The sequence below is a fragment of the Sciurus vulgaris genome, assembly GCF_902686455.1.
Source record: "Sciurus vulgaris genome assembly, chromosome: X".
Taxonomy (NCBI): domain Eukaryota; kingdom Metazoa; phylum Chordata; class Mammalia; order Rodentia; family Sciuridae; genus Sciurus; species Sciurus vulgaris.
The window spans coordinates 38,545,212-38,570,343 of record NC_136471.1 but is presented as its reverse complement, the minus strand read 5'-3'; the positions used below and the strand labels follow the sequence as shown (position 1 = coordinate 38,570,343).

The following is a 25,132-nucleotide window of genomic DNA, read 5'->3' as shown; positions in this document are numbered from 1 at the left end:
TTTCTGTTTCTCTCTCTCTCTCTCTCTCTCTCTCTCTACTACTACTACTTTGTGATAAGATTGGGTTCCAGTCACATGAGAGTATCATGGTTAAAACCCTAGTAGAAATTTCATCAACTTTTTGGCCAAAGGAATAAGGACCTCAAAAGACCAAAAAGTGTGGGAGGAATAACAGAGGGGAAAAAGGTAAGGAATCCTCTAATTCTGCACAAGCCATTACTGAGCCCCTGAGCTATGCATTCATATGACAGGCTTTAATAAGCAGAGTAAATTTTTTGAGAATTAAAGTGAAATCACAGCTACCCATACAAGTCTCAGATTAATCTTGAATAAAGCCAGCATGGGGCAGATGCAAATAAGCAGAGTAAATTCTTAGAGGAATAAAATTAGAGTTAATATTTTAACTTTATGAGCTATAATTTACATGCTATAAAATTTACTTGTTTTAAATGTATAGTTACATGATTTTTTGGACATTTATTGAGTTGTACAAGCACCATTACAGTTTAGTTTTAAACATTTCCATCACCCCAATAAGATTTCTTTTTCTATTTATAGTTGATCTCTATTCTTGCCCCTGTTACTAAAAATCCACTACTCTACTTTTTGTTTACATAGATTTGTCTTTTCTGGATCTTTGTACAAATGGACTCAGCTAACTTCTATCAGTTAGCATAATGTTTTTTGGGTCCATTCATATTGTAGCATATGTGAATATTTTGTCCTTTTTAGGGCTGAAAGGTATTCCACTGTATGACTACTCACTCCACCCATATAAAATTCAAACTGCCAGTCACAGAATATAAGATAAAATTTATAATCTGAAACTAAAAGGATAATTACCTGATATGACAAAAAAATCAGCATTCTCCAGAGGAATATAATAGGATCTAGAGTCTGAAGCAACGTAATAGCAAAACCTGTCTGGGAGAAGGACTAAACTATATATACTGAACACCAGGAAAATGTGACCAGTTCTCAAGGGAGAAAATAATCAGCAGATGTGAATATTGAGAAAACCCAGATGTTAGAATGAGCAGACAAAGACTAAAGAGAAGCACACTTGAAGTGAATGGATAGACAGATGTTCTCAGCAGAGAAATAGAAAGTATAAAAGAGAACCAAATGGTAAATTTTGAGCTGAAAAACACATTTGAAATGAGAAACTTACCAGATGGACTCAATGGTACACTGGAGATGATAGAGGAAAGAGTCAGTGAACTAGAAAATAGGTCAATAAGTATTATCCAATCTGAGGAACACTGAAACAAAAAGGTTAGGACATTGAATTAAATGAACAGAGCTTCAGGAACCTGTGAGACAATATCCAAAAGTATAATATTCATGTTGTTAGAGTTGCAAAAGGAAATAAAAGATTAGTTCAGTAAAAATATTTTAAGGAATGATAGCTGTAAACCTTCCACATTTAGTAAAACATAAATTAACAGATTTCAAGAAGCTCAATGAACCTGAAAGAGAATAACTCAGAGAAAATGATGCCCAGATAAATAATAATCAAACCAAAGATAAATTTAAAAGCCTTGAACACAGTCAAGGAAAAATTATTCATCATATATGAAACAATGATTTGAGCATCTGTGAATTTCTCATCAGAACCCATGACGACGAACAGGTAGAAATCAAAGTTTTAAAGAGCAATGCTGTTTACAGTAGTATACATAACATGAACAACATGAACTTCTTAGTTATAAATTTAACTAAATATACAGGCTAAAAATTACTAAATGCTGATGAACAAAAATCAAGGAATACTTAAATGGAGCTGTTCATGGATCAGAAGACTCAATATTGTTAAATGTCAGTCTTGTCCAACTTGATCTCCAGATGCAACTAAACCACACTCAAAATCACAAGATATATATAGATATAGAAAAGCTGTTCAAATATATATGTAGAAATGCAAAGGAACAATTTTGAAAATGAAGAAGAAGTTGGAATTACACAAGTTGATTTCAAGATTTACTATACAACTACATTTATGAAGACCTGATAGTATTAACGAAAGGATAAACACAAAGATCAATGGTACAGAATCTGTGGTACTAAAAATACACCAACAAAAATGAATCTTTTTAAGTAGTTGTATACACTTTATGCCTTTGTCATTTCATGCTTTTTAAAAAATTGTTATTAGGGTGAATATATAATAGTTTACATAGTTCAATAGTGTCACCTATATTCAAATAATTGTGCAATTAATATCTTTCCTCTTTTCTTTTCTTCTTTCTTCCTTCCTTCATTTCCTTTTCTTTTCTTCTTTTTCCTACTTCCTTCCTCCATTCCCTTCCTTCCCTTCTCTCCCTCCCTCCCACCCTTCCTCTCTCTCCCTCCCCCCCTTTCTTTCTTTTTGTCTTTTTCCTCCCTCCCTCCCTCCCTCCCTCCCTCCCTTCCTTCCTTCCTTCCTTCCTTCCTTCCTTCCTTCCTTCCTTCCTTCCTTCCTTCCTTCCTTCCTTCCTTCTTCTATTTGGTTTAAACACAGGGGTGCTCTACCATTGAGCTACATCTCCAGCCTTTTTGTTTTGTTTTGTTTTTGGAGACAGGGTCTCATTAAGTTGTTAAGGCTGGCCTCAAAATCGTGATCTTCCTTTCTCAGCATCTGAAGTTGCTGGGGTGTGCCACTAGCTCAGCTGGAACTTTTCATCTTATAAAATAAACTCTAGCTGGGCATAGTGGTACATACCTATAATCCCAGAGGCCTGGAAAGCTGAGACAGGAAGATTGCAAATTCAAAGCCAGCCTCAGCAACTGAGCGAGGCCCTAAGCCACTTAGCGAGATCCTGTCTCAAAATAAAAAATAAAAAGGGCTGGGGAGGTGGCTCAGTAGTAAAGTGCCTCTGGGTTCAGTCCTTGGTACCAGAAAAAAAAAAGTATACCCATTTTCTTGTTATAGCATTTTTCTGATGCTATAACAAAACATCTTAATTATTACAGTCCTTTTATAAGTAATTAATCCCATTCATGAGGGCAAATCCCTTATGGCCTAATCACCTTATAAAGGCCCCATTTCTTTAAAAATAAAAAAAAATAAATAAAGGCTTCATTTGTTAATATTGTTGTATTATAGGAATTTTTGAGGGAACATGCACCTAAACCATAGCATTCTACCCTGCTCCCTTCCAAATTCATGTCCTCACATTCAAAAAAATCCAGTCCCAATAGCCTTAAATCACTCCAGCATCAACTCAAAAGTCTAAATCCTAGAGGTTCATATAAAGATCATCCAAACCAGGTTTGGTTGAGACTCAAGGTATGATTCATCCCGAGGTAAATACTCTATAGGTGTGAACCTGTGAAATCTAACAAGTTCTGTGCCTCCAAAATACAGTGGTCAGGAAAAGAATAGACATTCTCTTTACCAAAAGGACAAATAGGCAAGAAGAAAAGGGTAACAGGTCTCAATTCAGTTAACTATACAACACTGTAAATGACATTACATAATGAGACTTGAGAATAATCTTCTTCGATTCCATGCTCTGCTTTTCTGTACAAGAACCTCAGGGCTTGAGGCCCTCCCTCACAGTTTTGCTGGAAAGAGTCCATGCAACAACTCTCATGTAATGGAGTCCAGTGCTTGTGACTTTCCCAGGCTGGCAATGCATATAGGTGGCCCTACAGTTTTGGGGTATGAAGGAGAGTCCTACTCCCATGGCTCCGCAAGATACTGCTCTTAGTGGAGACTGCAGTATTCCAGTCCTGTGGTGTTCTCTTCCTGGGTCACAAGGCTATCTGAGGCCTCCTTTGAAATCTAAGTGGAAGGAGCTCTTCTATTCACCTGCAGAATTAGTACCACTTTGACACTGCTAAAGTTTATGGTTTGTGCCTAATAGAGGGGTGCCTTGAGCCCAACTGGGTTAGCATGAGCCATAGCAGGTGTGGCTGAGGGGCACTGCACCCAAATGTGGGAAGAAGAGTCTTGAGGTGGTGCTAGGCAGTGAGCCCTAAAGTCCCTCAACCAACCTAAGTCCCTTCTCTGAACCATTCTTTCCTCAAGGTCCTGGTATTCTGGGCCTATATTGAAAATGATCTCTGAAGTACCTGGAGGTTACTTTTCCATTGTTTTGATGAATAGTACCCAACTTCCCTCTATCTGCTAATTTCTTTATGAAATGGTAACTTGAATATACCCTCAATATTCTCCATAAAACACATCTTTTCATTCTTTACATGGCCAGGCTAAGATTTTTTCCAAATCTTATTCTGTTTCTCTTTTGATTATAAACTTAATCTTTAGTTCATTTCTCTTTTCCTACATCTTACTATAAACAGTTAAGAAAAGCCATGCAGCACTCAACACTTTGCTTAAAGATTTCTTGAACTTAATATCCAAGTTCGTTGGTCTTAGATTCTGCCTTCCTTCCATGAAGCTCTCAGGCATGGACACAATTCAGTCAAATTCTTCACCACTTTGTAACACGGATGTCATTTTTTTCTGTTTCTCATACCATGTTCCTCATTTCCACCTGAGACTTCATCAGAAGAGACTTTACTGTTCATATTTCTACCAATATTCTGATCATGACTACTTGGATAATCTTCAAAAGGATGGAGGCTTTTTCTGCAACTCTTTTCTGAGTGCTCACCAGAATCACCCTTAACACTCTACTCACAGCAATCTAGCGTGTGCCTCCATATTTGTTTTGGTTTCTATATGAGGTGTCCCCTTAAAGGAATGTTCAGAACTGGAATGATTAGATTATAAGAGATATAACCTAAGCAGTGTATTGCTCCATTTGATGGATTAATAATTTGAATGAAATAACCAGGTGATAAGTGTAGGCAGGTAGGGTGTTGCTGGAGGAAGTCCTCTGGGGTTTGTATCTTACCCCAGTGCCTTTCTTGCTCTCTCTGTTTTTCCTTGCTGCCATGAGCTGAGCAGCTTTCCTCTACCATGTCCTTCCACCATGATGTTCTGCCTTACTTCAGGTCCAGAATGATGATGTCAGTTGAACAAGGACTGAACCTCTGAAACTATGAGCCAAAAAAAAATTTGTTCCTCTAAGTTGCTCTTGTAAGATATTTTGGCTACACTGATGAAAATCTGACTAACACAAAACTCTTCCATCCTGTACCCATTACCCAGTTCCATAACCCTTTCTACATTTTTAGGTATTTGCTGTAGCTGTATGCCACTCTTGGTATCAATTTCTGGGCCAATCTACTTCTATTAAAAATTAACTGGATAATTTCTGGAGATTGGGAAGTCTGAAGTTATGAGATCAGCATTCAGTAGCTGGTGAGGGCCCTCCTGTTGCATCCTTTGGTGAAAGAAGTGAAGGGCAAAAGAGTCTTATATTTTCTTACAGACCTTTTATTATGTACTAATCCCATTCGTAAAGACACTACCTAATCACCTATTAAAAGCCCCACCTCCTAATATTGTTGTATTGGGAATTAAATTTCAACATTAATTTTGAAGGGGACACAAATAGACGAATCACAATGGCTATTAAACATCAACATCTCATTTCCAGGGAGACTGCCACTCTACTATTTCTACGAATCTGACTGCTCCAGGCACCTTAAATATATAAGTAGAATCATACAGTATTTGTCTTTTTGTGACTGATTTGTTTTTATTTAGCATGATATACTCAAGATCCATCTATATTATACCAGAATTCATCTATATTGTATCATAATTTCCTTCCTCTCAAACCATTGACTTCTGGCACAGTTCCAAAGGCAATTCAATAGAGAAAAAAGTCTTTGAATTAAAGCCCCAAATTAAACATTTATATAACAACAACAACAAAAAAAAAAAAACAAACAAACAAACAAAAAAAAAAACGCATCTGCCCAGTGCTCATACCATGGTTTCTAATACCATTCTTCAATGGGAAGAATCAAGGCTCTGTGGATAAATGACTAATTTTAAGCCTGGGGAAAGAAATATACAAGATGAACATGGAGCATTTTATAGTGCCAGAAAGAGCTTTCAAACAAGCAAGCAGACAAGAGTGGTCTCAGTGGCCAAAGTTGGAACTATTTAAGAAACAAAATAAATAAAAGAGTAACAGATAATAATCCAAAGTATAGAATAAGTACTCATGAATTCATACTGATATAAATAATCAATAAAAAAGGAATGAACTAATGGTACTGAAAACAACATGAATGGATTCAAAACAAGCGTGGTAAGTGAAAGAAGTCATACATCAAAGAATATATACTATAGGATTCCATTTATATAAAATTCTGAAAAAGGCAACCCAAACTGTAGTGACAGAAGTTGTCTAGGATTGGAGGTTGAAGGAAGGATGGATTATAAAGGTGCATGAGGAATCTCTTTGGAATGATTGAAATGTTTGCTATCTTAATTGTGGTGTGTTTTCATGGTTATATACATATGTCAAAACCAATCAAATTTTATGCTTTAAATATGTGCAGTTTGTTTTAATTCAAATAGAACTCAATAAAGTTTCAAGAAACAATCTGTCTGACTGCTGGGAGTTCTTTTCAATTGCCTCTCTGACATAGGGATGGAGCCTCTAAGAACAGTGAGCAGAGAGAAACTAAATTTATGAAGTGACCTATTGGGAGTTAGGGTCTTCCAGACCTTGAATCACAGTATTAGATCAGACTTCAAATACTAGCTGAAACATATAAATTTTCCTTTTTTGTAGGACCCAACTGGTTGAATATTGGAAATTTATAGATTTCAATCTGTAGTAATTTGGATTTTTCCACTTGGGGGTGTGATCAGGGAGAGAGTATGTAATATATGCATTGCATTTAGACTTAGATGCAAATCCTCAGAGTGGTGAAAAATGACATCTGTGTTCTGATGGAAGAAGGATGCTGGCTTCTCATGTCTAGTGCAATTCATGAAGGCTCAAGAGAGCATGTGAATTTTTTTTTCTTAAAATGGAAATAAGTTCACACTATAGAAAATTTAGAGAAGTAAAAGTCACCCAAAGAAAAGCACCCTTAATTTGGTGCAAATTCTTTAAGGGTGTTTTCTATGTATGTGTAACTCCACAAAAATCATAGCTTTTTTCTTAAAAAAGTAAGATTGCACTATAGATATTGATTCAAAATGCACAAACCTGTATTATTATGTCATTTCCCCTGTGGGCATCATTTCAAAGCAAGACATAAAAAATAATTCTTTTTATTTTTAGATCTTATGCTGTTTTGTCATGCATAGTATGAAGGAATCCTGAATATTACTGATTTTTATTTTATTGTGGTAAGAACACTTGAAATGAGTTCATTCCTCTTAACAGATTTTTAAATGTACATACAATACATTATTGTTACCTAAGGGGCAGCGTTGCACAGCAGATCTCTAGAACTTACTCACCTTGACATTTTATACCCACTGATTATCAGCTCTGTCTTCCTACCCCACAGTCCCTGACAGCCATGGCTTTTTTTGCTTCTATGAGTTTAGCTATTTTAGTTAACTCATATAAGTGGAATCATGCATTATTTGTCTTTTTGTGACTGACTTACTTCAAGATTCATTCATGTTTTTGCATACTGCAGTATTTTCTTCCTTTTTAAAGACTGAATAATATTCTGTATTGTTATGGTCTGGTTATGAGATATCCTCCAAAAGCTCCTGTTAGTGCAGGAATATTCAAAAGTGAAATAATTAGATTGTGAGAGCTATAACCTAATCTGTCCATCCTGATTTGAATGGGTGGTAACCATAGGCAAGGGGGAGCTGTGGTTGGGGAAGGTGGGTCACTGGGAACGCATCCTAGAAGACTTGGAGTTCTTCTTCCTGTGATCCTTTCCCCCCACCTCTCTCTCTCTCTTTCTGCTTCATGATTGGGCCATGAGCTGAGCAGTTTTCCTCTACTGGACCCTTCTGCCATGATGTGCTGCCTCAGTTTGGGCCCAGAGCAATGGAGTTGACCATCTATGGACTGAGACCTCTGAAACCATAAGCCCCACATAAACTTTTCCTTTTTAAAGTTGTTCTTGTCAGGAATTTTGATCACAGTGATGAAAAAGCTGACTGACACACACACTGTTATCCATTCATTTGTCAATGGACATTTAAGTTGTTTCTACATCTTAGCTATTCTGAATAGTGCTGCAATTAATATTTGATTGCTAGTATTTCTTCAAGATCCTGATTTCAATTTTTTGGGATAAATGCCTAGAAGTGGGATTGCTGGATTGGTAGTTCTATATTTTAATTTTTCCAGAAATCTCTATACTGTTTTCCATAGCAGCTTTACCATTTACATTCCTATAAATAGAATACAGGAGTTCCATTTTCTCTATAACACTTGTCTCTGTTTCCTTTGTTTTTATACTAGCCATTCCAATAGGTTTGAGATATTACTTTATTGTCATTTTAATTGCATTTACACAATAATTAATGATGTTAAACATCTTTTCAAATGTATGCAGGCTGGCCAGTTGTGATCTTCTTTGTAGAGATGGGTATTCAAGTCCTTAGCCAACTATTATTTATGTTACTCACTTTTTGCTCTTATTTATTATTTATTTATTTATGGTGTGTGGTACTGGGGATTAAACCCAGGACCACAGGAAATGCTCTACCTGAAAATACCTGGTGTCTTCGTCTGTTTGAGCCACTACAATAAAATACCATAAACTCGGTATTTTATAAACAAATGAAATGTATTTCTCATAGTTGTGGAGACTGGAAGTCCAAGATGAAGGTATCAGCAGAATTGGTGTCTGGTGAGGGCCCATTCCCCATAAATAGCACCTTCTCACTGCATCCTCAAATGGTGGAAGGGATGAATGCACTCCCTCGGGCATTTTTGTGTTTGTGTGTGTGTGGTGGTAGGGATTGAACCCAGCAAACACATGCTAGGCAAGTGTTCTACTACTGAGCTACATCGTCAGTTCATTTTTAAGATTTTATTTTGAGATGGACTCACTACACTACATTCCCCAGGCTGACCTAGAACTTACGTTCCTCCTGCCTGAGTCTCCTGAGTAGCTGCGATTACAGGTATGGGTCACTGTGCCCAGCTTGAGTTTATTTTGTGAAAACAAAAAAATTCTGTCTTGGGGTTGGGGATGAGTGCAATGGTGGAGTGCTTGCCTAGCACATATGAAGTCATGGGTTTAACCCCCATTAAAACAATAGCAACAACAACAAAAACCTGTGCTGTTGACATTTTGGTAGTTTACAATTGCACTACTTTAAATATCAGGCTAATGACTGTTCCTGTAGCTATATTTTTGTACCCACATGTAAGTATTTCTGCAGCATAAATTGCTAGGGGAGAGTTAATTTGAGGGTTTTGGATAAAAAATTGGCAATTTAGTAAATCCTTCTTGCAAATTTTGTTTCCTTGGATATTATTATTATTATTATTATTATTTTGGTTTTCCATTGACCTCATTGACTATTCTTATCTCCTTTGCTGGATCCTCTTCCTCTTCCCAATCTCCAAATGCTGGAGAATGTCCCAAAGCTCAGTCCTTGGGCCTCTTCTTTATCTTCCTATATAATTTCAGTGGATATCATGACTTCCAAATTTGTGTCTCTAGTTTGGGTCTTTCCTTATATTCCTTTCCCAGCAATTCACCTTTCCCTGAATTTCCACTTCCATTTGAACTTTGAATAGCTGTGAATTTATTTTTTGGGTACTGGTGATTGAATCCAGGGACATGTTACCACTGAGCCATATCCACAGCCCTTTTAAATTTTTGTTTTGAGGCAAGGTCTCTTTTAGTCTCTGAGGGTCTCACTAAGTTGCTGAGGCTGGCCTTGAACTTGAGATCCTCCTGCCTCAGCCTCCAGAGTAATTGGGATTACAGGCATGTGCCACCCCTCCTGACTTGAACAGGTATTTAATCTTATCATCTCAAATCAATCTATTTTTCCTACTCTGCCCCAGTCTGCTCTTCCCTTATTTGCCCCTTAGTTGATAAAGCCAAAAACTGAGAACTATCTTTAATTATTCTTATTTTCTACAACCCATATCAAATTCCTCAGCAAATTCATTTGAACTTACCTTCAAAATATATTCCAAACCTAACAATACTCCTTTGTATTTACATGATATTTTACACTTTTCCAAATGCATTCCCATATATCATCTCACTTAAAATTTATCACATTCCCATGAGTTAGGCGAGTCATCTTGTACTACCCTCATTTTACTAGTGGGAGATATGTGTCTGAGTTATGAGAGACAGATGATTGGTTAAAATATAATCTATGGCAAAGCCAGAATTCACAAAAGAAAAATCAAGGTTAGTATTCTGATTCCAGTAGAACACAATTTGTGAACTGTGGACTCTTTTATAAATAGGCAAACTTAATTAATTTCTAAGACACAGTTCTTTTAAATAATTTTGTATTTAAGTTTTCCTTCCAACCATATTTATCTACAATTCAAATATAATCCTTGTATTGCTTTGTTTCTACACCTAAAAGTTTCTAGCTCAGAGTTTTGTCCCCTACAATGTCTTGAAAAACAAAATAACACAATCAGATTGTAATGTGCTATAAATTGATCTTTTTCCAGAAGTAGTCATGAGATACTTCAACCAGATTGCAAAAAATGATTTTTAATAGTCTTTTATTACAGAATCATAAGGTAACTGAGGAGGAGACTGGATTTAGCTGACTGAATCTGGCAGCTTAACAATAATCAGTGTGCCAGACACAATTACTCTGTGCCAGACACATTACCCAAATCATTTCATTTGATTCCTCACAACAACCCTATTTCATGAGATGATTGATAGATTGTGAGTTGACTTCCCTCAGCACTACCACCCACTGCCTCCCTGGGGATGTTACACAGGAGATCAACCTTGAAGAAAAATCCCGATGTTTGTTTTTTTCATCTACAGTGTACAATTTTTAAGAGACATTTGTATTCCTTAATATTACACTCTAGCTTTTACTCTCAGTTAGTCTTTAAAATCAGACATGTATAGCCAAGATGCAGAGATTCTTCATCTCACCAGTAAGTGAATTACTTCTAGAAACTATAAATTTAACTCTAGGGTGCAGTTTTTGATGGAATAAACTAAAGATTGATCTACTTCAAAAGGCAAGTTCTCAGGGATGAAAAGAGACTTAAGACTTGCAGCCCAATTTTATTGATGCAAGAATGGACTCAGGGCAGATGAAGAGCTATGGGGCTTTCTCGGACCTCACAGGAACCCTCTCTCCCAGAGAACATGAAATTAGATTTCATCCAGTAAGAATCTGCCCCATATTCTGCTTTTGCATTCACCAGCCCCATAAGTGACACTGCTTCACCTTGCCTCAAATTCTGAGATGAATTCTGCTTTTATACAAGAGAAATGCAAGAAAAATAATGACATCTGTTGAGCTCTTTCTCTGTGCCAGACGCATTACCCAAATCATTTCAATTGATTCCTCACAGCAATGCTAATTGTTGCCAGTGCACAAGAGTTAAGACACTAAACTCAGTAATTGTTGACTGATTGAACAAATATACAGAGTAGTTCTTAATATTCTCATTTTATAATTGAGGTAATAATGTTCAAATCAGTTAGATCTATTGCCTAAAGTTATACAGGGAGTAAATTTCCTCTTTTCTCTCTCCTTCCCTTCCTTATCTTTTCTTTCAGTTTTGAAAATTTTCTCAAAAGTTATGTATAATTGGCATTACAAACCAAAATATTGCCAAAGAAAAAAGCATTCAGGTGAAAATCTTCCTCCTCCTCCTCCTCCTCTTCTTTCCACTCCCCAGAGATAACCATTGCAAGTAATTTGATGTGTTCATATCCCTTTCATTGGATCAGGTGAATCTTATCACTCTTGCTGTGTAACTCCTAAATTTATTTAACTGAGTTTAGTCTTTATCTTCAGTTCCAAGCCCCCATTCTGTACCCCTAAGTGTGCAACTGAGTATTTTTATTATTGCATCCCCGTGCTTTTGTTTCTGCCACCATCAGCAAGAATATGCTGGTGTTATTTATAATAAGGGTATTGCTCTAGCTGAGTTGCACAAAATTAAATCTTTTCTATTTAAGTTGCAAGTGTACACTTGGGGAATGTGACAGACGGTTGAAATGTACTATGCAGCAACTGTTTTATGACTGTGGTGGCAATTGAAAGGGTAAGCATGGCAGCAGCATGCACTAAAACTGATAAATGGATCGTAAAGAGGAGCAGTACACATTCAAAGAGCAGGTACCTGCATGTGTCTGCTCTCTGATTTGATGTGGTACGGGTGCTACGGCCTCAGTTTTTCTGGAGGCAATCTGTGTTGCAGAGAAAGGTAAACCTATCTTAATAGATCTGGAGCTTATCATCACATTTCATCTTTCACTGTGTCTTGCAGTAGTTTATCTTTTACAAGGGATCTGTGGTAATTTCATTTCCAGCAGATGGCTCACCAACATGTCCTTTATTCATACTGTTTAAATGTTTCTTCAGTAAGTCACTTCGAAGCACCAGCCACCATTACTCTGTGACTACAGCATTTCCTTCCTCATCCTCCTTTATACCTACTGAGTTGTCTCCTTTTGTGCCTCCCCCAACCCAGAGCCTCCAGTCTCCAGCTCTCCTGATGAATTTTTCTTCTATTTCTCTTTATTTGCTTGCTTGCCTATCCTGGGACTGATGATATCTCCTCATTAAATCAAGTAATCTCTTATTTCTTTGATCATTTAAGCCTGCAAAAGCACATTCTTAACCCAGAGAGAAAATCTATCATTCTGTTCCTCTGCTTTTACTCCTAGGCTTTGAAACATTTCTGAGAAAAGTCAAAAAACCACAATGACCAAGTTCATAAGAAATTTGGACTGTGGAACTTTGGCTGGATTTTGTGCTTTGCTTGTTTGTTCTCTCATTGCTTCTTGACCTTTGTTGATAATTCTCTATGGTGCATGCCCAAACATTATATAGTTTGAAGAATATGTGTTTACTTGATTCCTTCTGGAAGATTGAGGCCATCAGCTATAGGATGGTTTTTTTTTTTTTTTTTTTTTTTTGGTACTGGGGATTAAACCCAAGAGTGCTTAACCCTGAGTCATATCCCCAGCCCCTTTTACTTTTTATTTTGACACAGGGTCTTGCTGAATTGCTGAGGGCCTCGTTAAGTTGCTGAGGCTGGCCTTGAACTCGGGATCCTCCTGCGTCATCCTCCCAAGTCTCTGGGATTATAGGCATGTGCCGAGTTGCCAAGTTCTCCTTTCCACAAATATGCAGTCATCTAACATCCCATCTTTGTCCTGGAAAAGACATTTTTTTTCAAGGCAAGTGCATCTTGTTTTCAGCATTTCCATGTCTCTCTGGTTCCTTGCTGCATCAATAAGCCTCCCCTGGCACCCCTACAATATCAATCTCTCTTCCGTTCCCACAAATAAGAATAGCCTCCTGCAGAATCCTCTACTCTTCCTTGAAATTGGATTATCACCTAGAATTGCCATTTCACTTCTCTCCCACATCTTTTACTGCTAGTATTTTTAAAAGAATAGGCTATACTTGCCATTTTCATTCCTTACGGCTCGGTTTGTATTGGTTTGAATCTGGCTTCTATTTTATAATTGTACTGAAATTCTTTCCCAATCTTCCAGTGTTCTGATAACAATTTTGTATAGTGATTATGCTCTACTACTAAGCTACATCTCCAGCCTTTTTTTTTTTTTTTTTTTGGAGACAGTGTCAGTAAAGTACCCAGGTTGGGATTGAACTTGCAATCTCCTGTCTCAGACTCCCAAGCTGCTGGGATTACAAGCTTGTGCTACCATGCCCATCTAGACCTATCCTTTTGAAATAACTTATTTAGTGTCTAATTTATACAAGTATATTCGATTTATTCCTCAAAAAACAGAATCACTATTCACAATTAGGATTCTACAATTCTCCACATAAGCTTTGATGCTGAAAACAAATTCTGATAAACTTCTCTAATATCCTACTGCTTGAAGGTGAAATCTGATTCAAGTAAACAGCTCTTATAAAGTTTTCTTGGTTGATATATTGTTCATGGTTGCTTTCCTATTGGAACAGCAGACTTGTATTCTTGTTATAGAGACTGTAAGACCCATGAAGCCTAGAATACTTACCCTTAGATAAAAAGCTCACTTATCAACTGGTCTAGATTATTATTGTTCTTTGGGGGGCATATTATTAGGCATACACTAATAATTCAAATATGCCATTTAAATTTTCAAATTTTCTATCTTTATGTAGTTTTCTTCCTTCCTGTCTTAAAAACTAAGTGAAATGATACATCAGTTCCTCACTATGATTATGTTTTTCTCCATGTTTTTTTGAATTTGTAGCAGATATTCTGAGGTAAGGTCACTTTGTTATTTGGTAATAGTTTATTACTATTTTAGTTTCATCATAAATGGTACATTTTAATCCAAACAAATTATCCTAAGCTGCAAACAATGTTTCCTTTCTTTGAATTCCTTCAATTCTACTTTAGTATTAATATGGATTGTCCTGGTTATTTTATTTTTCATCTGCATAATTTCTCTTTCTTTTGTTTGCTGATTTATATCATTGGGAAGGAAACACATGAGATAATTAGCCATGTATACACCTTATCTGTAAATCCCCCTTATTTATCTTTTTGCCAACCATTTGAGATTACTTGAGTCTTGTGATGCTGAAAAGGACAGAATAAGCCCACTACAGTCTATTTCCTCCATTAATTACAACTGAAAACTATAGATGAAATATAAAAAGTAACAAAAGACTGTGAAAAACAGGTAGGTCGGGGGAGAAGAGAGGTAAAAACTTAAAGAATGATCAATAAGGTGATGAATTTACTGTTTTACTGTTTTTGTTTTGTTTGGATTTGACTCAAGGGCGACAAATGTCCAAGAACTATGCAGTGGGTACAGACAGCAAAAAATCTTGAGTAATCCCACTTCCTAGCCAGTGGCCTGAGAAAAGGGCTATAGAATGTGAAGTAAATCCTCATTTCTTTTCTTTTTCTTTCCAGGCCTTGCCTGAAATTGTCACTAATTACAAAAGCTTCACTCCTATAAGGATGTGACACTCACCTGAAGCCCTGAGACTTAAAAACAACCACTCCTATTTCTTTCTCGAGAAGCCAGGAAAAGTGTTCTTGGTGGACCAAAGTATGTGTCAGTAATCCCCATTCTCTCTCTCTTTCTCTCTCTCTCACTTTATCCAAGGTTTGGTCTCAGTTGCTTATAACTGCACAAAAGCACACAATTCTAAAACTACAAGAGATCCTTTTGTGCTGTAATAAGAGGAACACAGAAAAGGGGATTGTGTGAGTTAGAGAGTAGGGTAAATCCCAGACGATAAGGATTTAAAAAAGGGAGTTCCTTTATTCCGAATATGGACTCACACAGTTCTGGGCTTACACTCAAGTTGTGCATGTAGGGAACAGACAAAAAAGCAGCACAGAAACTTCTTTGAAAACTGAAATGTGACATAAACTACTGCCCAAGACTCAAAGTAAGCCCTGAGTAGTAAGTATGTGGAGTAGATCTAAACAGTACAGCAATGATTTTGAAGTCAAACAGATTTTAGAACCACTACTTACAGAAGTCAAGAACTTGTAATATGAACCCAATTGAATTGACTGTTTCTGAAACAAACAAAATCATATTATACAGATATTACTCAGAATATCAAGGACAAAATGTTTAAGTTAAAAGACAATAAGCAAATGCTAAACATAAGAGGACCCAGATATTATAATCATCAAAAACTTCAAAACTGCTCTTTTACCCATGTTATGTGAAGCAAGGGTGGGTACTCTTTAAATGAGTGGAAAGATAGAGGTTCTCAGCCAAGTAAAACAATCTATATAAAAAAAGGCTAAATGAAAAGTTAGAACAGAAAACTAGATTAAATTGTACTATAATTCATTGGAAAGGCTTTAGAGTAGAATGAGAGTGACAGAGAAAAGAGACAGTGAATTCAAAAATATATCAATACAAATTATCATGTCTGAAGAATAGAACAGAGACTGAGCCTGGTTTGGTGGCATACACCTGTAATCCCAGGGACTTGAGAGACTGACAGGAGGATCCCAAGTTCAAGACCAGTCTCAGAAACTTAGTGAGGCCCTAAGCAACTTAGCAAGATCCTATCGCAAAAAAAAAAAAAAAAAGAAAAAAGGGCTGGGGAGGTTGTTCAGTGGTTAAGTGTCCCTGGGTTCAATCTCTGGCACCAAAATAAATAAATAAATAAGACAAAAGATACTCAGAGGCCTGTGTGAAATAATGTCAAAATATAAATATTTGAATTGTACAAGCTATGATTTGGATCTTAAATGTTCCTCAGAGACCATGGGGTAAAGGCTTGGCTGCCAATCTGTGCAGCTCCTGGGAGGTGGTGGAACCTTTAGGAGGTGGAGCTTATTTGGAGGAAATGAGGTCATTGGGGGTGTGCCCTTAAAGGTGATACTGGGGCCCTGGCACCTTCTCATTCTCTCTCTCTCTTTCTGCTTCTTGGTTGCCATCATGTGAGCAGCCTCCTTTAATGCATGCTTTCACCATCATATATTGTGCTACCATAGACCCAAAGTGACAGGGCCAAGTGATCATGGACTGAAACCTCTGTAATCATGAGCCAAAATAGACCTTTTCTCCTCCTTCAAACTGATTGATCTCAGGTATTTTGTCACAGTGACATAAAGCTAATGCAGCATACTTTAAATGAGCGAATTGTATATGTGAATTATGTCTCAGTAAACCTGAGGCAAATAGCTAATCAGAACTACTAATTATTTTAAAAATAGTATTATCACCATCAAAAAATTAACATTGCATCATTCAAATCTCAGAAGGGAATCCCAGAAGTTCAGAGCTGAATGGTGGTAACCAGAAGCTGGGTAGAACAGGGAGTAGGGAGGAATGGGGAAAGACTGATCAATTGGTACAGTTACAGTTAGACAGGAGCAAGAAGTTCTGGTGCTCAGTAGGGTGAATATAGGTAACAATTATGCATTAAACATTTTAAAAAGCTAGAGGGGGATCTTTGAATGTTTTCAAAATAAAGAAATAATAAGTATTTGAGTAAATAGATATATGCTTACCCTAATTTTAACATCATATAATGTACATGTTTTGAAACATCATATGGTAAAATATGCATAATTTGTTATGTATCAGCTGAACAATAAATTAAAAGGGCGGGGGATGTAGCTCAGTGGTAGAACATCCCTGGGTTTTCAGTACTAGAGAAGAATTAGACATAATTGTGATTTTTGAAGCAGACCAAAAGAACATATTTTCTACATATGGGTCTATATATGTATATGCACACACACGTGTGTGTGTGTGTGTGTGTATTTGTGGAAATGGAAAAATATCTTAATGTATGTATCAATCTCTTAACTGTAGTTAACTTTGGAGTTAAGATTTATAATGCTTATTAAGAGTGGAAGAATTTTCTCTACTTCCTGTAATTCCTGTAAGTTGTTTAAATGAGATAATAGGCTTTGAAAAAAATTCTGTTATCAGTATTGTAAAACAAAAATTGTGCAACATTAAAAAATTGAAAATATAGAGGAAAAGCCTATCTTTAATATCTTTGTTTACTTTCTCCTCAGTTGTTCCTATTGATATATACCACATCCCTGCCTCCTCACCCTTGCGGTGAAGCAACTTGCTGAATTTTTGACTCATAAGAAGCTCCTGGCTCTGCTTTATAGCCAAGGAGCATCCATACTTGCATTACTTACACATACAGACCTCCTTTTGGCGATGAGTTCCTCTATTGTTGGTCCCCTTGGGAGTAGTGCTGTGAAAGGCAGAGGAATGGACGATTTGAACACAGACTACATTAGAACGGAATCTCAATTCTTGAATCTACCAGCTGTAAATTTTTCTATCTGTAAAGTAGCAAAAGTAACAGAACTTTCTTATATGTAATCTCATGCATTACACTAGATAATGGAGAGTTGGATCCAGGTTTATCTGTTTGTCCAGGTCAAACTATTACAACACCTTACTCTTTTTCATCAAGTGCCAAGTGCGTTATCCATGGAAGCAATGCTGTGAAAAATGATTAAATTCCCTGATCAACCCATGAATGTAATCTGATCAATCCCACTGGTAAATTGAGCAAAGAAAAGCAGTGGCCAAATTTTTTAAGATTGGAGATGGGATGATATAAAAATATAAAACCAGCACAACACATTGTAAAGTACTATCTTAAAACAATTTTCAGATTTTGTTTATGTGTACCCAAGTGCTTCTATTCCTAGAGAATTATTTTCTACTCACTTGGAGTCCAAAGTCAAATATTCAAAACAAGAAGACTCCCTGGGAGACCCAATTTAAAAATTGTGTCATGCATTTTCATATACATATAAAGACTGGCTTATAACTCTCACTTTGGATTTAACCATCTAATTTCTGAAGACTTCCAGATCATTTCACAAGCAGGCAGATATTTGGGACTCTCTGACAAAGTAGAGGATTGGAAGATTCTTGAGCCATACCTTGTCTTTAGGGCACATTCTTTGGGATGACAGCAAGGCATAGGCAATTGGTGATTTAAAATGGATGTAGTTGGCTGGGCACAGTGGTATACACCTGAGATCCAAGCTGCTTGGGAGGCTGAGGCAGGAGGATCACAAATTTGAGGTCAGCCTTAGCTGAGCTCAGCAACTTATAGAGGTCCTGTCTCAAAATGAAATATAAAAAGGGCTGGGGATGTGGCTCAGTGGTTAAGTACCCCTGGGTTCAATCTCTAGTAGCATAGATGGATAGATAGATAGATAGAGTTACATTTCTCCGGCAACTCTTATTACTCCTAATGCAGGTTTTCACAAACTAGGACACTAGCATTCTACAGACTGACATCTAAATGAATAAGTAGTCCATGCACACACAAAAAGATTTCTGTGGTGAAAATAAGGTTGGGAAATATTGCATTAAACATTGTAAACAATTTAAAACAGATTACTGTAGGACATTTCAGAATGATTTGATATATGAACATGCATTGAATAAAAATCTCCAAGTGGGTAATAAAAGCCAAACTTCTCAAACTTATTTGATCCTGTGACATATTTTTATTGTACATGTAATCATTTCTCTGAGGATTGCTAATATGTAAGACAGCTTAAGAAATGTTATCCTAATATTTATAGACCCATGACTTCAGTAACTAAGTTTCCAGGTCTTGAGTTTTCTACTTTTTCTTCTTTTCATATACATACATGCATATGAAAATGCATAACACAATTCTGAGTAGGGGTAGGGACAAGTATTAAGCCAGAAAAATTAATTGGGCAAGGGGATAAATCATGTGAGCAAAAGCAAGTGAAAACTTTTTAGGCAGATCCTGTACTTTCTTATCAGCAAAATATTTATAAGCTGTTTCTTCGTGTGAGTTACTAGGAAAATTTCTAAAGATGGAAACCCTGATCATTTACTTTTTCAACATAGCCTAATGCCAGGTTTTCCTTTTTGGGCAAATTTCTAGTTATCTGCCTTCGTATCTTTTTAAATTAATTTATTCATCCAGATTTTACTGATCATCTAGCAAATATATTTCATTGAAGTAGGTGTTTTAAAAACATGAAAAATATGTAATACACATGGTCCCTATTGTTTGAGGAGCAATCTTGTGTGTGGAATAAAGCATAGTTCATGCAGCCTTCTTTATCACTGCTGGAAAATAACCATTAGAAGTTGGGTGCAGTGGTGCACACCTATAATCCCAGTGACTCAGGAGGCTGAGGCAGGAGGATTGAAAGTTCAAAGCCAGCCTCAGCAACTTAGTGAGGCCCTAAGAAACTTGGTGAGAACCTGTATCTAAATAAAAAATACAAAAAAGGACTGGGGATGTGGCTCAGTCACCCCTGGGTTCAATCTCCAGTATAAAACAATAAAAACAAACAAACAAACAAACAAACAAAAAACGAAGCATTAAAGTCATACCAGGCTCATTGTTCTTCTCCTCTCCCTTCCAATACATTTCATAACAAATTTGTTCTCAGTTCTTTTGCTTAGATCATTCTTTTGCTCTAGAATGACTTCTTCCTCCTATCAATATCTGGTTTTTCCTTCAAGGATGGTAGCCAAGGGTACCATCCTTTCTCTAAAGCTTTCCCTTATTGCCTTTCTGCCATTTCCTGTTATTTTTTGTTTCCTATAAGGTTTATTGCTTATGTGTATTTTTCTTGCCTCCTCAGATAAGTTTCAAGTTCCTTGAAGGTTAGAAATATTTTATATGGGTATTTCTTACAGTACTTAGCACAGTCCTAGACCCAGCAGTTAATAATAAATATTTACTAATTGATGTATTAAATATACTTCTGTATTTTCATAGTAATTTGTGGGTGGGGCTGGGTATGGGCTACAAGAGGGGGGGAAATAACAATACTTAAGCAATAATAAGAACATGACCTTAAGATTTTAATGCTTTAGTTTGGTGATTAATTATATCTCTGGTCAAAATAACACATTAGAAATGGTATATTAATGTAGTTCCAATGGCTACAAATTAGAACCTCAGAAAGTCTTGTCCAAATTCGGTAATGTCCCCATATTGTACCCTAGGAAATTAGTGTCTGTTCTCAAAATATTATTGCATTCTAGTCCAAAGAACCACTTTCCCCCAAAATATTACAGCAAATAAAAGTGTAATTTTGGAATAATCAAGATTAAAAAGACTTGACTTTGTCTCCTTTTATTATGCTAGTTTTCCATTTGAAATCATTTCATCTTGTGATGTATAAAAGGACATATATACGTTAAATGAAGTAAAATTTAAACGTTAATATACATTCAAAATGGAGTTCATAAAAGCCACTTCTAAATTTTTAATAAAATAAAATTTGTAATTTTAATAAAACAAGCTATATTGCCTATGTTGGTAGAAGGATGTAGGACACATTATTTTCACTATCAGCTGCTCTTGTAAACAACACAGTTTAGTTCAATTAGTGTGACTCATTCAAACAGGTCATTAAATCAATATTACAGGCTAACAACTGATTAGTCAAATTTTTTTTCACAGCTGAAAGTCACCACATTATGTAAATTCTATTAGAGTAAAACCTTGATTGACCTGAATCTAACTAACCTGAACTCAGAATTAACAGGATTTTTTTCTGCACTTGAATTTTAAAACAAGGCAAAAGACAGGAAAATTTTAGAGCCAGTGTGGTATGTCATTGTTAATCATTGGCTGTGCCAATGAGTAGGTATCTTTTTCATGTTTTAAGAAACAGTGGGAAGGACTGTAACTCCCCAGAGGTCATCCAGTTGATGATTGAAAATGTACCTTTGTTATTAGTCTTTGATTTAAGTGGGAAAATACAAGTGTCCTTGAAAGGTGAATTAAATAATATAGTGAGTTACACCTTATCAATATGGAGTATATTAGATTTCCCAACATGCAAGTTCATTGAGAAGCCCATAAAGTGTCAATATTGATTGCGCAAGGATGAATTGAAAACCAAGGACAAGACAGTGTCCAAGGAAGTCAGATCTCTTATGGCTGACACATAAAAGACACCCAGTTATGTGGCAGGGCAGCATGGGAAGAAGCATTTTTGGACATATGACAATGAAGGAAAGCTAGAAGTCACCAAAGCAAACGATTTATTTCACAGTTTTTCTAATTTCAGCCTTATATGAACTCCCAGCTTTCTAAAAGGGTCCTACTACACTGCTTTCTGTTATTTCTTAATGATTTTACTTTGCTAAGTATAAATGACTGAATTTTACTGCCAAGTGATGGGCATCTTGAGAGTAAATTTCAAACTGGTATTTTTCTGTCCTTGGTGAGTTCTCATGCACAGTCATTAAAGGAGCAAGTCCTGTCAACAAAAATTTTAAAATGAACTGTTGGAGATAACATAGACACAGAGCCAGGCTGCATGTTAGCTTTTGGTTCTGAAGCCTTCTTTAGCTGTCAGTCTCCTTCTAAAGAAAATAAAATACCAGATAACATCAGTAATAGTGAAGTCAGAGAGATCAATTCCAGCCACCTTCAGTTAACTTATAAATTATTTCTCCCTCTATTGTACTAGCATATTGGCTTGTACTTTTCATTGAAACAACTCATGGCTTTGGTAGTTTATCTAGAATCTCCCTTTGGGGAGAAGTAAACATACGATTAGGTCAGACTGTGTCAGAGTAGAAGTGTTAACTAGAAATCAACATACTAGTACCTTAGATTCAACAAAAAACTTTTCACAGAATCCTAGTATTATTTTTCTTTTTTAAAAAATAAGGTCTGAGTTCCAAGTAGAAAAGATAGAAGTAGAAATTAGAGACTCAACTACTTATAACAAAAAAAGGCATTCAGAGGAAAGATGATTAGGTGGAACCAGCTTTGAATAACACTGAATTAATTCAGCAACCATCAAGCACCTGCAGCTATGCTAAATTGGTGATTTGTCTTTGACCTTTTTATTCTCTTCTTTGTTAGAAGAACCTTAGAGATTCTAAGTACCTTAGAGATTATTCTGAGGGAAACAACAAAATTTTAAGCATGTAAGTGATATGATTTCTATAGGAGAACAGACTTTGTGTGAGATGGAGAAAGGAATGGAAATGGGAGTAAATAGCCTGTTGTAGTATTCTAGGGGAGATTGCTGGGGGCCTGCAGTATATGAGTGGTGGGGGGATGGAGAAAAGTGGAAGATGGTAGAATTGATAGGATGCAATGACTGACTGGAAGTGGAGGGAGGGCAGCGTGAGTGAGAGGGCAATTAGGGATGATGTCCAAATATTTGCTTTGAAGAACTAAGCACATGTCGATAATATTGGCCCTCATGTTTCCCTCTGAAGCATCCACATTGTGCCAGGCACTCAGGCACTGCTGTGGTGCAGGGAGGATTATGGACATCAGTGAAAAACTATGCATCATCCATAGCACACCTTCAGGGTTATCTAATCCAGCCAGATGGTGGCTATTTTGCAACCCTGTAAATTGAAGATAACTATTATCTTGATGGTACAAAATAATTCCTGTCTTAATGCTTGTCTAAAGACAGGCAAATCTAATTCTGGAAGATGGAGAGACAGCTCTGTTCTTCTCCTGGAAAAACTGGTTTTGCCTCCCATTTCAATATTCTCTATCTGTATCTGTGTCTGTTTTTTTGCTTCTCTGTCTCTCTGTCTCTGTTGCTCTCTCCCAGTATCATGGGAGTGAGAACTCAGTACCTTGCACACACTAGGCAAACACTCTACCACTAAGCAACATCCCTAAACTTTTTATTTATTTATTTATTTTAATTAGAAATTATAAATTTACATAGGGCAATGTTGTTTGATTCATTCTGTTATTTTTTCCCTTCCCCCCACCCCTCCCACCCCTCTTTTCCCTCTATACAGTCCTTCCTTCCTCCATTCTTTTTTTTTTTTATTAATAGTTCATTTTATTAAATAATTAATCCTTAAAACAAGACCAGCACACTGCCTTAACTAGGGGAAACCATTCCTTCATACTATCTTGTATCTTGGCAAAGATTATTCCATAGGTGTCAGAATGTTCCCTTTTGTTCATTTATTCACAACAGAGGATTGAATGAAGGTGGAAGGGCTGATCCTTGCACATGAGGAAAGTTGTTTTAATATTTCAACACATTATGATTTAAATGGAGTGCCAGAGTAAGTTGTTCCACATACCACCCACTTCGTCACCCCCATCCCGGATTCTGTCTGCCTTTTCCCCCAAACAACTCTGAGACACCCTAAAACCAAACAGTTCCCATTCAACTGAGTGCAATGGGAAAGACATGGAAGATATCTTACCTTTCACCTTTGGGATTAAATAGTCTGGAATAGGTGAACTATGGCCAAAAGCAAGTGAAGATTTTTAAGGAAGCTTTGACAGAAGCAGGAATGACATCTGAATTCAAATATAGAAAAAAAAATTCTATTGAGAGAAAATAAAACCTTAGCCGAGGCTCTGAAAATGCCTATAAGAAAGAGTTGGGGAATGACCTTTCAGACACAAGCTTTAAGAACCCTGGAACACAACATGAGCTTTGGCTAACACAGTCTGGGCCTGCTGAGCCAGATTTCCTGAGGGCTGCCCAGTAGATAGCCTGTCTTGCACACACGGCTGTCTGGCTCAGTCTGCAGTGAGAGTCCTTCAGCTCCATCACAGAGTGCTCTCCAATGTGTTATAGTTGTCCCTAAAGCTCTTCAATTCGAGAAAATGCTTGGCACGTTTACTCTTCTGACTGGAGGGGAGGTATGTCACCTGGATGGTAGTTGGGGAGACTTCAGGGGACTGAGTTAGGTCTTTGGCTGCTGACTGGTGCTGTCGCTGAGAGCTCCCAATTCGTGCTTTGACCACAGTGGCCAGCTCACTCAGGGCCTCTTGATAGCGTAGGTACTCACTCTGGCCAAACACCCCTGTTCCACAGCGAGCTGTCTCATAGCCATCCAGCAGGGTATCGATAAGGGCCTTCCGCACACCCTTGAAAGGAGTACTAGTGTTTCGCAGATCTAGCAAGTAAGAGCGGAAATTCTTGCCCATTAAGGAACGGGGGTGCCGGCCTTCAAGATTTCTGAGACACGGATAGCATCCAGCGCTTTCATCCTATACAAATAGTTGCAGCAACTTTGATTTCCCTGAGTTTCTAGTTGTAGCAGTCTTGTGTCATCATCTGCAAGGAGCTGGGGTTCATACTTGGTATCCTGAACCCTGGAGAGTCGAATATCAATCTCCTCTTTCAAGTCCTTGGGGGCATTGTGTCCCACAGGGACATGGGGTCCCCTTCTAGATTTCATTGCAAAGCGCATGATTTGCCTCTTCACAAAAATAAACAGCAGTACAAATACCAGGCTCCCGTAGGCCATCACCAGCACGACATTCACCCCGGACAGCCAGTTACTGCTGGACGCCATGGCCTCCCTCCCCGCGCAGAACTGCTCGGGTTTTCCCGCTGCCCTGCCTCGTTAGCCCAGGCTCTGCCAAAGCAACCGCGCCTGGGTTCCCTGGAGCTCCCCGGCCATTTCCTTCCTCCATTCTTACCACCCTTCTTATCCCTAACCCTAAACCTAACCCTAACCCTAACGTTAACCCCTTCTACCCCCCCTTATATGTCCTCATCTGCTTATCAGCGAGATCATTCGTCCTTTATTTTTTTGAGATTGGCTTATCTCACTTAGCATGATATCCTCCAATTTCATCCATTTGCCTGCAAATGCCATAATTTTATCATTCTTCATGGCGGAGTAATATTCCACTGTATATATATGCCACAGTTTC

The 25,132-nt window shown here is 37.2% G+C and overlaps 1 protein-coding gene across 1 annotated transcript; it reads right to left on the bottom strand.

Moving 5' to 3' along the window:
- Window positions 1–23,259: 23,259 nt before the first annotated feature.
- Window positions 23,260–24,878, bottom strand: LOC306650576 (protein C1orf43-like). The gene is given in 2 exon segments (XM_079122650.1): window positions 23,260–24,423; window positions 24,426–24,878. Coding segments are annotated over 2 exon segments (750 nt in total). The 5' UTR covers window positions 24,769–24,878; the 3' UTR covers window positions 23,260–24,016.
- Window positions 24,879–25,132: the final 254 nt, after the last annotated feature.